The sequence below is a fragment of the Chionomys nivalis genome, chromosome 1 (genome assembly GCF_950005125.1).
Source record: "Chionomys nivalis chromosome 1, mChiNiv1.1, whole genome shotgun sequence".
NCBI lineage: Eukaryota > Metazoa > Chordata > Mammalia > Rodentia > Cricetidae > Chionomys > Chionomys nivalis.
Window position 1 is genome coordinate 121,553,924 of NC_080086.1, and position 13,087 is coordinate 121,567,010.

The 13,087-nt window shown below is 41.0% G+C and overlaps 1 protein-coding gene across 2 annotated transcripts in view; it reads right to left on the reverse strand.

Moving 5' to 3' along the window:
• Plekhh2 (pleckstrin homology, MyTH4 and FERM domain containing H2) overlaps nucleotides 1-13,087 on the reverse strand; it is a 115,027-nt gene that overhangs the window by 23,375 nt on the left and 78,565 nt on the right. For both annotated transcript variants that reach the window (XM_057782394.1, XM_057782387.1), the window contains 7 exons: nucleotides 11,648-11,827; nucleotides 7,123-7,231; nucleotides 5,745-5,857; nucleotides 4,513-4,692; nucleotides 3,070-3,167; nucleotides 1,297-1,474; nucleotides 532-687 (listed from right to left, as the gene is read on the reverse strand). In XM_057782394.1, the coding sequence (XP_057638377.1) occupies nucleotides 532-687; nucleotides 1,297-1,474; nucleotides 3,070-3,167; nucleotides 4,513-4,692; nucleotides 5,745-5,857; nucleotides 7,123-7,231; nucleotides 11,648-11,827 (1,014 nt within the window). The remainder of the gene's footprint in view (nucleotides 1-531; nucleotides 688-1,296; nucleotides 1,475-3,069; nucleotides 3,168-4,512; nucleotides 4,693-5,744; nucleotides 5,858-7,122; nucleotides 7,232-11,647; nucleotides 11,828-13,087) is intronic.

The window sequence follows — 13,087 nt, forward strand, 5'->3', positions numbered from 1 at the left end:
CTTTAGGCTCCGGATTCCACTGTGCTCTCAGAATATTGGAAGCAGCTGTGAAATCCTGACTCATGAAGTCTGTGGGGATGAGCCCCATATCTTTGTTCTTTTCTGTTAGTTTGTTTTGCATTTGTGTGTGTGTGTGTGCATCTTGTGGAAGCCAGTTCTTTCCTTCCACCATGTGGGTTCTAAGGATCCAACTCAGGCGTAGCAGCAAGCGCCCACTGATCATCTTGCCGGCCCACCATTCTTAGTCCTCTAATATTTAGAGCATAGTAATGACCATCACTCCTTTCCCTCTACTAACACAGAGTTTGTGTCTGCAGGTCGCACATTAAGAACTCTGTCTTCCTCCAGAAAAAAAAGGGGGGGGGAGGAATTCTACAGCTTCACCAAGATTTGGCCATTTTAAAAAATGGTATCGATTGGGTTTCTTATATTTTTGGAAACTTCCTGACCCAAACTTGCACAGACTAATGAGCCTTTTGCTACATTTGTTGTTGTTGTTCAGTTTGGCTCTGTGGAAGAATGAGATTTCACCTTGATATTTCCCTGAAGACAATGTTCAAGGTCTCTGCCGGAAGGGTCGTCAGTGAACAGTGCAAATCCAGATTGTGCCGGCTTTCTCATTCCCGTGTCCTGGTTTAAGGTATTCAAAAATTCTTCCACTGTAGTGGAGGCATCAAACCCAACTACCTAGACAAAGACAGCAAGAGAGTTCTCTTAATGAAAAACACGCACACTGAACAGGAAGCAGGGTGCATGCAATGCGTGCGTGACTCATGGTGGTGTCTTTCTCCAGGATGTTCAAATATTTGTCTAGTGCTCTGCTGGAGAAAACACAGAAGGAGACCAGTAGGCAGCTTGTTATAAGAATTCAGAAATTTCAGGTTCAGCCAACAGACACACAGGAATTCAAACCCGAAAGGTCACTTAGCAGCTTTTCATGTCAGGCAGACAGTACTTAGGCTTACCCATTAGAAGTCAGCTAAAGAATACAGCACAATGGGCAATCACTATGCACACGAAAGAAAATACATCAATTTTAATAAATGAACTTCTTTATGTATTTAATGTTTATTTTTTTAAAAAAATTTCTAAAACCACATTTGTTTTATTTGGTGTGTGTGTGTGTGCTTGTGTGTGGCATGTATCACACAAGTGTGTGGAGGTCAGAGGACAACTTCTGAGTGTGGGTTCTAGCAAATGAACTCAAGACAAACGGCTTACGGGGACAAAGAGTTCAATATGGCATTGTTTTGGGTGTCACTCTGTTTCCAAGCTGAGCCGTCTCAGAGAACCCACCTGATAGATCCCATTCATGAAGTGCACGGGGATGCTGAAGGGCAGGGAATGATGGTATGGGTTCCGAAGAAGGGTGGAGAGGATTTCCATCCTCGAGGGCCTGGCCTCCCGATCCCCGTTTTGTTGTGTTCTCTCAACACATCGCTGGCAGTAAATGGCATATTTCCCAAATTCTGTCCTGTAATGCAATACTTAATATAAAAATCTAAGAATAAATTTATTAAGACAATCTAACATATATAGCTTTCACAGTAATACCAAGCTGTTGGAATGTTTATTGGACTCCAGTTTCTTTGATTTTGCAGAGACTCAATACTCTATGAAGTTCTTTTTTTAAAAAAGTCTTTCTGCGTTGCTATAACCACATGATAAATTTGAAACTACCAGTAATTATACAATCAATATATAATTATTATGTTAACAAGCCTAATGCATAAAGAATTCAAAGATAACACATAAAGATAATGCATAAAGAATAATATGTTATATCAAAACTACAGGGCAGAGTTCTCCACATTGACCCCAAGGCCTCAGGCATAGTAGGGAAACACTCTTCTCCTAAGTCACACCTCCAAATTTCCCAGCATTCTCTCTTGAACATCATGAAGATTATTCTACAGTCAAACAAGGTAAGAAAATGCCTTCAAACAAAAAGCAGATCCTATAAACAGTACACTAAGTAAAACCATTCAAGTACAAAAATACACAGTGGGCTCGAGATTTTTCTCTCCCCTTACACACAGAATAAAATTAAACACAACTTTTAGTTTGGGTTAGAAGATAACTTTTCTAAATACATTTCTAGTCAAGTGATTTCGAGACTCAGTGGTGTCACCTTTGCCGGGGCTCCTCAGTCACTATCATCCCTAGACTGTATTATGGACTGCGGGGTAGTTTCCTGTTGTCTCCTTATATATGTTTGTTCGTGCTGTCCACAAGGTCTAGCTCGCTCCCTACCATGAACCTCTTGGGCTGGGGTGTGTTTCAGCAGGAAGTGTTGACTGTGCACAAGGCCCTAAGTTTGATCCTCGGCACCACCAATCAGGCAAACAAAAAGAAAACATACATCTCTCGAAGCTGACAAAATGAACCAGGAAAAGCCTCGGCCTACTGCCTTAGGCCCCAGGCTAATACTTTGTTTGTTTGTGACAGGGTTTCTCTGTGTAGCTTTGGAGTTTGTTCTGGAACTTGCTTTATAGACCAGGCTGGCCTTGAACTCACAGAGATCTGCCTGCCTCTGTCTCCTGAGTGCTGGGATTGAAGGTGTGTGTGTGACCAATGTCTGGCAAAAAGAATACTCTTTTTTTTAAGACCCCAATCTAAAAAGATCATTCTAATGAATTAAAATATCCTTTGTAAGAGAATGAAAAAATCAGAAGCAATTCAAATACAATTTTAAAACAAAGGAAGACCACAGGGGAAGACTTCCACAAGAAGAATCCAGTGTAGACAAAATCAGTGAAAGGGGAAATTAAGAAAGCAAAACAATTTTGTTGCTTTTACCCATGAGGGCCAAGTCATTCACACTTGCAGTGCACACGGTCTTTTCACTCAAGAACGTTCTTTACTAGGTCATCAGGCCTTCATAGCAATCTTGCACACGATATTGAACATAACAAAGGGAATGTTTGCCAGGCTCTACATGAATGATAACAAAAGGCTTCCTGTCCCAATATTCGTTTGCAGATTCTTTTGAGAATATGTCTGGTAGATTATTAGATACTTATAATTTACTGTAGACTTGCAAGGCCACATAAATAGTGTTCTGCACACCTGGAATCTGCATTCCTTTTCAGATGGAGCTGGAGGAGCCACAGGAAAGGGTGGTGGGGAAGGAAGAGCCCAACGCAGAGTGCCAAGAGCTGCCAGCCCTGGGTGAAGAGCAATACCATCATTAGAAATCATGCCAGCTGCACAGACACATCAGAGCAGTGTGCCTGGCAGAGGGTAGGACAGCGATGAGCAGCTTGCCTTTTGCACGTATACATAATCCCTTCAGAGCATTTACATCCAAAGCATAACAACTCAGCATCAGGTCAGATCCAAGACACCCCTAGTTGTATCTACTGTCTAGACTGCAGGACCAAAGTTTACACATAGATTCAGTAGCTCTTTTTGACATCCACATGCAAAGATTGGGGACTTCACTCTCCTTTGTTCCTTTATGTTTTTACTTAGTTATTGAAACAGAACTTTGAGAAAAGTAGATTACAAAGTAGTAAAAATAAAAATCGTCTACTCAAAACCCCAACTACTCATTATACATACACATATAGGGGCAAAGTGTAAAATAACAGAAATTTATTTAGGTAAGAGAAACACATGTGGTTCCCCTTTGCTCTCTTTTATATGCCCTTCTCTATGTATTTTTCCTCATTAAACAAGTATAACATCAATGATTTTAAGAATCTTACATAAAAAAGGTGGGAAGGATAGGTCCTGTCCTTGGGAAGCCTAATCTAATAAGAAAAGTTTATATAAATGCACAGCAAATTATAATAAAACACAGTATTATGATTTTTTTTTTATATAACATGGAGGTAATGGAGAGGGTCACCAAGGAAAGGTTTGCTGGGAAGACATAGTTTGGGGTGAATTGTAAAGTATAACATTGGAAGGGAAAAAAGGAATCCATGAGGAGCAAGCCAGGCACACAGTGGTGAGCACCACAAGGCTCCATGGATTTACAGAACTGGGTGTGGGAGGGATGCTCATTCAATGTTGAACAGCGAGAGTTCGTTTCTTCACTGCCCAGGAGCAGGTAGAGAGAAGCTCCTAGAGTCAGACTCTACGTTTCAGCTTCCAAATCCATTACAGGGGGTTGTGAGTTGCCCAATGTGGGTGCTGGGAACTGAACTCTGGTCCTCCGGAAGAGTAGTATAGCCTCTTAACTACTGAGCCATCTCTCTAGCCCACCATGTGACCAAGATGTTTTTGAAGCATGGTAGTGATGTAGGAGAAGTGATTATATTATATGGTTTTAGAAGGTAATATGCACACTGCAACTTCGGTGTGAAAAACAGTGGGAGTGTATAAGTCTATATACACTTACACACAAGCGTGATAGAGAAGCCAGTCAGAAGGATATACATCAAAATATCAATAGCCATTTTTCCTTTTATATGATTTGTATTTTCAAATGTCTGTACCAAATGTGTATCATTCTTACATGAAAACATGTCATTTTAAATTGCATGTGTATGTGCCAGTGTATACCTGCAATGGCCCCGGCTGGTTCTGCGGCTGTCTTCGTCTTGTCTGTTTAATAAGCTGACAGCAAATCTCGTTCTGTAGCTCGGGATGTGTCAGGCAGACCTGCAAAGCACTCTGAGCTAGAGAGATATGGTAGTCGATGGCAGGGGAGTCGACCGCAGCGTTTATAAAGAGCTGGCAGGTCTGAGTGGCAGAGAGGTGAGAAATGATCAGGTTTATTTTGCACAAATCACAGCCATTCTGTCTTTTAGCAATAGCTTTTGTTGAACACAATGAAAAAAAAAAGTATTATGATAAATCCAATCAAAAGAAATCCAGAGTGGCTACTGAAATAGCAGACCAAGAAGGTCTGAGAGCAAAAGGATTTTGCCAAAGACAAAGAGGTAAAGGAGTCACTTCATCTGGAAGACATGATTACACTACGTTCTCTAATTACAGAGCTTTAAAATGCATGTCTGCCTCACCCAGCCATCACATTTCATCTCTGAACTTCAACTTGGGTCTGTTAAACACTTCCCATTGCCCTCCTTAAAATGCCCATGTTTTCTTTACTACACAAAGTACAGTAGCCTTGTGATGAAGCATCAGCCTATATGTTCTTCAAAGTGAGGCTGGGGTAATATAACTCAATGGTAGAGAGCTTATTTTCAACATCATCACCATCATCACCACCATCATCATCACCATCATCATCATCACCATCATCACCATCATCATCATCACCATCATCATCACCATCATCACCATCATCATCATCACCATCATCATCACCATCATCATCACCATCATCATCACCATCACCACCACCATCATCATCACCATCATCACCACCACCATCATCACCGTCATCACCACCACCACCACCATCATCATCATCATCACCACCATCATCATGACCACCATCATCACCATCATCATCATCACCACCATCATCATCACCATCATCATCATCTCACCATCATCATCACCACCATCATCATCACCATCATCACCACCATCATTATCACCTTCACCATCACCATTATTACCACCATCATCATCACCACCACCATCACCATCACCATCATCACCACCACATTATCACCTTCACCATCTCCATTATCACCATCATCACCATCATCATCATCACCATCATTATCACCATCGCCATCACAGCTTGAATTTTCTTAGAGTCAAGTTATAGCACAATGAATATTCAATTAATTAAATGATTTGCCAACATGTAACAATTTTACCTTAAATAACTTAATGGCCTCCGTCTGCAGAGCTTCCGAAGGCAGCGTGGTCAGAGGGGACAGGATCCCTTCTTTGCTGTGACACAGCGTGGGATGTCTCCATATCTGGGAGGCTGAGCACAGAACCACATGAGCAGAGAGATGATTCATTCAGTTGGTTTCCATTAGCCTGACCCTTTAGGAACCAGCTCACCACATGAGCAGAGAGACAATTCATTCAGTTGGTTCCCATTAGCCTGCCCCTTTAGGAACCAGCTCACTCAGGTCTGGTTTGCTTTCTCCCATTGGTCAGAAACAAAAACAAAAAGCCTCCCAGTGATGCTGTTGTGCCTCATCCCCAGGCCCTGCAGCTCTCAAGCTTCTGTCCTAGAGGATGCGGATGCAGTCTCACTGACTAGATGCTCACGATTCTACATGGTATCATGTTGTTGATGTATGTCAATAGATAGTGTAGCAACAAGGATCTTGGGAGAAAGATCTAGAGAAATGCCAAGTAGGAGGAGGTATGAGGATAAAGAGGCATGAAGTCATTCCTGAAATCAGTATTTATTAAACTCCTACCCAACGGCTGTACGAGCAGCTCCGTGACAGAGCACTTGGCTGAGCCCATCCTCACCTAACACTGCTTAAACATAAACGTGACGTGGTCTCTGCTCGTAAAACCCAGCACAGAACTGACTCCCAATGGAAAACCTCTGATCGCTCATCTTGAACCTCACAGGGAAGGAATTTAGAAATGTGCCTCAATGAGGCATGTCCAGATGGCTTAACAGAGACCAGAAGACCCACCATGAATATCGGCCTCACAGCCTGGGGTCCTGGGTGAACAAAAAGGAGAAAGTATGGAATACGATTGGCCACTTCAAACTCCTGCTGAAGTGCCTTCCCCACAAGAGGCTGTACTCCGTCAAACTGCGGACACAAAAGAACCCTTCCTGCCGTAACTTCCTTAACTTCCTAACTGCTTGTCAAACATCTGCTCACAGCAGTAAGAAAGGTAATAATACACGGTAGTTAATGTCACTTTAAAGCTACAAATGGGGAAGCAAATGGGACTTAATTTCCACTCTGCCGAAGCAAGCACCTTTTGAGATCCAGGCTCTGCAGTGGAATGGGCTGGCTGAGGGATCTTCTATGCCTAACTGGGATTCCATCATGTTAGTGAGAGATGCCAAGGGTGGTGCACCCTGGGCAAAGGGAGCAATGTAAGCAGAGGGTGTGACAGGGCAGAACGTGAAGGATGCTGATGATGCTGTAGTTTAAGAATCCTGGCCTAATACAAGCAAAGTCAGGGGAGAGACGGGCATGCTACAGGGAAGGACGAAACCACAAAGCGAAAACCACATGAACTCCAAAGGCTAGGTGCTTAGGAACTTACAAGGGTCCCCTTCTATATTTAGCAGTTTGCAAACCAGTTGTTCAAATTCGGATCCAACATTTACATTGTTACTTCCAGCCGCAACAGTGAGATGATAAAGCCAAGTGTCCTTCAAAAAGAGAACATGGTAACAAAAGTGTTAGCCAAGGTACCCTTTTGATTTTACCAGAAGGAACAACTTGCAAAAACAGTTAAAAAAAAAATAATAATGACAACACACACACACACACACACACACAAACCTTGAAATAGAAAAGAAAGCACTTTCTTTATTTTCTAATTTGTACATTTTGGTGTCTGTATGTATGTGGGGGGGTGCATACATGTAGGGGTCAGAGAACAGCTTGAGGGAGTCTGGTTCTCTTGTCCTACCATGTGGGTTCCAGGCACTGAACTCGGATCCTCATGCTTGCTGGCAAACCTCCCAGGAAGGCTTACTCTCTTGAGCCACGCTCATGCTATTTTTTACTTTTACTATATTCTATACATGCTTCTTAGAAAAGCAAGATAAAATTAATATAATACATGGTAAGAGTCTAGAATAAATACAGCTAGCTAGCTAAAATTCTTTTAAGATGTACAATTCTTGTATTCTAAGAAATACAATAAAGTCTATCCAATTTAAAATTTTACTAACAAAGTAATACATACAGAATACTGAAGAATTAAAAAATTAAGAAAATAATACAGAATTTTTCAACTTCCTTTTTCCATCTGTAGAAATACATGTGTACACTGGATTTTTATTTATTTATTTTTTGGTCTTGGTTTTTCAAGACTGGGTTTTTCTGTGTAGCTCTGGCTGTCCTAGAACTGGATTTATAGATCAGACTGGCCTCGAACTCAGAGATCTCCTGCCTCTGCCTCTTGAGCACTGGGTTAAAGGCAAGCATCTCCACTGCCTGGCAGGTAGACTAAATTTTTACATAGTTGATATTATACTAAAACAGCGTTATAATTTCTGCATTATACTAATACTCGGTGTTAATTTTTCAGATAAAGATATTGTCGCATGTAACACTTCTTAATTAAAAAGAGCATTTGTTATATTTTCTATTTTAAAATATTTCTGAAATAAAATTATTTTAAAAATTAATATAGTCAGCTGGGCAGTGGTGGCGCACGCCTTTAATCCCAGCACTCGGGAGGCAGAGGCAGGCGGATCTCTGTGAGTTCGAGGCCAGCCTGGTCTAGAAGAGCTAGTTCCAGGACAGGAACCAAAAAAAGCTACGGAGAAACCCTGTCTTGAAAATAAAAAATTAATATAGTCAATTAGTTTGTGATAATTTTCTAGTATGTATTCCTTTTAAAGAAAATTCTGGGATCAAACCCAAAGCCTTGCACATGCGTGATGAGCAGTATGCAGCCAAGCTCTATCTCTGGCCTCCTTAGTGTACAATCTTTAAAAATAATTAGGGGTTATGACGAGGACATGGCCTCTAGGAATTGGCAGAAACCCATCAAACGGACAATGCTGGAGCTTCCCAGAGTGCTCTTGGGCCTTCTTGTTCCCTCCAGGACCAGTGAGGTGAACTCACAAAAATTTTTAAATCTTTTGATGATTTGAAAATTTGTCATTTCTTACTATTTCCATCTCTTTGGTTATAGAAGAGGCTAAATTACAATTACTAATCATTAACTACCTTAGTAAGCTCTTCAGTGGGCCGCCTCTCATTATTCTAATAGAAATATAGGGGTTTTTGTTTTGTTTTGTTTTTTAATCAAACGGGAAGCAATAGAAGCAAATGTCTGGGAGCCTAGATTCTAGAAACAGAGAAGTAGGTCTACACTTCAACAGGCAAGTACTTCTGTTTTTCCTTCTGGAAATGGAATAAAACCATCTTCTGCAGTTAGTATCCATAATGATAAAGAGGTCTATGGCACATTTTGCCTGATACGTGTGTTCAAAACACAACTACCAAGAGTAAGAATTTATTACTTGTATTTTAAAGACACGGTGGCCATGCACAGAATAGTTCTGAGTTTTTTGTAATGTATTCTAGCTGCATTTATGATTTTATTTGATAGAAAGGATTTTAATTATTAAAAATTTACTCGTGCCCTTGGAGCCCAGAAGAGGGCATCAGAGGCCTTGAGGCAGAAGTTACAGATCATTGTGAAGGTTGTGAACCTCTGTGTGGGTTCCGAGAAACAAAGCTGGGTACTGTGCAAGAGCAGCAAGCTCTTAGTTACTGAACCCTGGATTTTGAATGTGTAAAGTCCAGGTTTATCAGCCACTGCCACTGGAGTTTCTTACATGTGTATTTTTCTTAGAAAGCACTTTCTAGTCAGAGATGAAATAAGAGTTTTTGTTTGTTTGGTTTGGTTTTTCAAGACTGGATTTCTCTGTAGCTTTGGAGTCTGTCCTGGAACTAGCTCTTGTCGACCGGGCTGGCCTTGAACTCACAGAGATCCACCAAAGGTGTGTGCCACCATAGCCCAGCTAAGATAAGATCTTTTTTAAACCAAAAAGTTCATTAAATTGATATAGAGATGAATAATTTGCATTGGTATAAATCTTGGTTTATTGATATAAATTTAAGATCAATCTTGTTATATGTGTATGTATTTCTGCTCTTGATTAAGGTATTGTGATTGTGTAGTTCATTTAAAAATGTAATGTAATATTAGAAAATACAGGTTGTTAATGGATAATCAACCGATAATAATCAAGTTTGTAGTCATGTTAGTTAGATTTTCTAGATATATAGAGATATATTTCAGTTAGATAGGCATTCTTCATATCTTTCAAAGACTCCAGAAGGATATAATATTACCTAAGTAAACAAGAAGTAAGCAACTTCCAAAACTCTAGAAATGACAGAGACATCTCGCTGCCTGTACAGTAACCCAAAGTTCTTCTGTACTGTTGGGGCATCCATCTTCAGCCTTCAGGCCCATAGTATCCAGCAGACTTTTCCATGAAGCAGGAAATTTCAAAGACAGTTCAGTCACTTTCTTTTGTATCCTGCAGAATGTCTCGCAGACTCTTTCATGAATCAGGAGCCCTGAAGGATCATCTCCCCTTTAGGCAACTTTAGCAGTCCTTTCTCTCTCTGGGTTCTTCGTGTCCAGTTTACGCAACAGTCCAGGCAAGAGCAGTTTCTTGCCCAAATGGCTATCAAACTCCATAAGGATCCTCTTCGATGCCCATCTTCCTCTTGAAGTAGATTGGTGCTGCCAGGAGCAGATGTGTCTCATTGTCATGAAAAACCCTAAGTTATTAAAACATTTTAAATGCCATATTCTGTGTTGCACATTTTGGAAGTTTCTCGATTGCACTTCCTGTTCACTCAAGTAATATTGTTTCCCTTCTCACATCTTTGATGGAGTTGAAGATTAGATAATTGTAGTTACCTTCCTCATGATTTAGCCAAGGTTAATTTCAATGCAATAGTTAGACTCCTTGAAATAGAATGTTTAGTAAAACTTTTGTTATGCATTCCTTGCTTAATATTGTTTATTGGTTATAATTTTATATTTGCTATCTGTTTCTATTGTATGTAGTTGTATTGGGTTTGAATCGATCTTGTTTAGACAAAAGGGGAGATGATGGGGAAACTCTGTCAACCAATCATACCTAGTTAAGGCGTGGCTACCTGGGGCACAGAAAGAAAAACTGGGAGGACCCAGCTGCGTGGGCAGATAGGAAGTTGAACCTCCCACTCTTGTACCGTGAGTGAGTTTCCCCTTATAACCATTAAAGTATAATTGTTATTCCTGAGCTGGCCTGGTTATTTAACAGACCGACCTAATTCGCAACACCAAATTCTTTAAGCTCTTTAAATTCACCTGGAAATTACTCTTTGTCAAATGTGTAAGATTAAAAGTTAATGTTTTCCTTAATAGTTAATTTCATCAAAATACAATAAACATACTATATACTATTATATATAATAAATACAAGAAATACTTTCTTCCCATCAGTTTGTGGTTCTTCCTTTATTGTATATAATTATAAATATATAGCAAATTTAATTAATTATTCACTTTTTGTTGTCTGTAAACTAGAGTTTTTAACCGGAAAAAAAAAAAGAACAGAAAGTGTCAGAGGCTTTAGATTCACCAAGAATGTACATGCTGTGAGGGTCAAACTTTTTTTTTAAAAAAATAATTTTTATTTTATGTGCATTTGGTATTTTGCCTGCATGTATATTTTATGAGAGTGTCAGATCTTGGAGTTACAGACAGTTGTTAGCTGCCATGTGGGTGCTGGGAGTTGAACCCAGGTCCTCTGGAAGAATAGTCAGTGTTCTTAACCACTAAGCCATCTCTCCAGCCCTGAGGGACACAATTTTTAAACATAGAGTCTTTTTGTCCCCCACAGTCACCATTAATTTCAATCTTGGCACAGCTTCTGTCAACAGATTGAAGATTGGCATGAGGTTCCCTTCCAGAGAATCGCATAAAACAGAAATTAAAGCCCCCCCCATCTGTTCTAATTTCCACAAAATTGGCTTGAAATCATTAATACCCCGAGTAGGAAGTCTGAATTTCTGCGGACCAACCCCAAGGCTCTACCCACCTTTTCGTGCTTGGACCCGATCAGCAGGTATGTCGGGCCTTGATCTTTGGGGTGGATAACGATGGTGTAGTGGGTGGAGAGCAGACAACGCCCACTGGCTTCATAGTCTTCATCTGAGTCACAGGACCTGTCCACCTCCTCCACCTTGGCCTCCCAGAGCTTGATCTGACCTAGAGGAAACTGAAGCAAAGGTTAGCAATGGTCAGGAAGCTATAATGGTCCTCTGCCTTCTTCCTTTTAAAAGGCACGCTTAAAAAAAATATGAATGCCTCACTGAAATCTGATTCTCCACTTTGTTACAAACGTAACAGCAACGAGCAGAAACCCCAACTGTGACATGCAACAAGCAAGTGAGGAGAGGGCATTTAACACTTGAGGAGAAAACGAGCAAGGATTTGTGCGTCAGGTTAGTGACTGATTCCTGATCTAGCAATACTACAGCCAAAATACCCCGTGGATTCAGTGTTCCTCACTGAACTGACGAGAGGTTTGGTAGGGGTAGCAGATCAAAAGGTAAAGTGTAGACACAGGCTCCATATTGTTCACAGGAAAATTAACCAGGCAGTTGACATGAAGGTCACCTCAGGTCTCATAAATGTCTAATGTTCTCAGACTACTTATCAAAGGGTGGAACGCGTCCTGGAGAAAATCAGTGGTTCTTCCATTGCAATATAAGGGTAAGAAAACTGTCCTACAAGTAGCTTTGTTAAATTTTACCTATTCGTTTACTGACTAATATAAACATGTCTTCCACGCTGGTTATTTAGCATGTTTTAAAACTTTTATGTTAGTAAAGAACATCACAGAGCATTCTTCAGATTTATAACTTCTTAAACATCTGACCAGGTTTGCAATAGCAAGAATTTGGGGGGGGGGGTCAGGAGAGGGAAGTGTGTTGAGGCAATGCCTCACTACATATCCAGGCACTGCAGTTATCCCCCTGCATCAACTCCCTGGATCCCGAGATTACAGGCATTCATCCCATGCTGCCTTGGCTGCAATTCTTTGAAAAAGCCCGTTCTAAACACAGACATGAGCTATCATCCATTTTATGATGCATTCCAGGGCTCTGTGCTTGGACTCTTTGTCCTGAACACCTACACACACGGTGGGTGATCTCATCCAAGCTCATGGCTTTAGTCCCGGCAGATGTTAGCTACTCCCGAATGCCTAACTCCAGACACATGATCTGGGCTCGGATGTCGAACAGCGTTTCAAACTCCCTTCAACACGTCCACCTCAACCACCTGCTCCTCCCAGCCTGCCCCACCGCACTCGGTGACTTCTTCTTTCCAAAAGTTGGGGCCAAAACCACTGACAGCGTCACTGACCCCTTTCTCTCCCTGACATAAATTCTGTCAACAAGTCTTCGGAAAGGTATGGTCTCCCCTGAGTGTGCCACAGCCGCCACCGACCACAGCTCTCCCTGCACCGGATCAG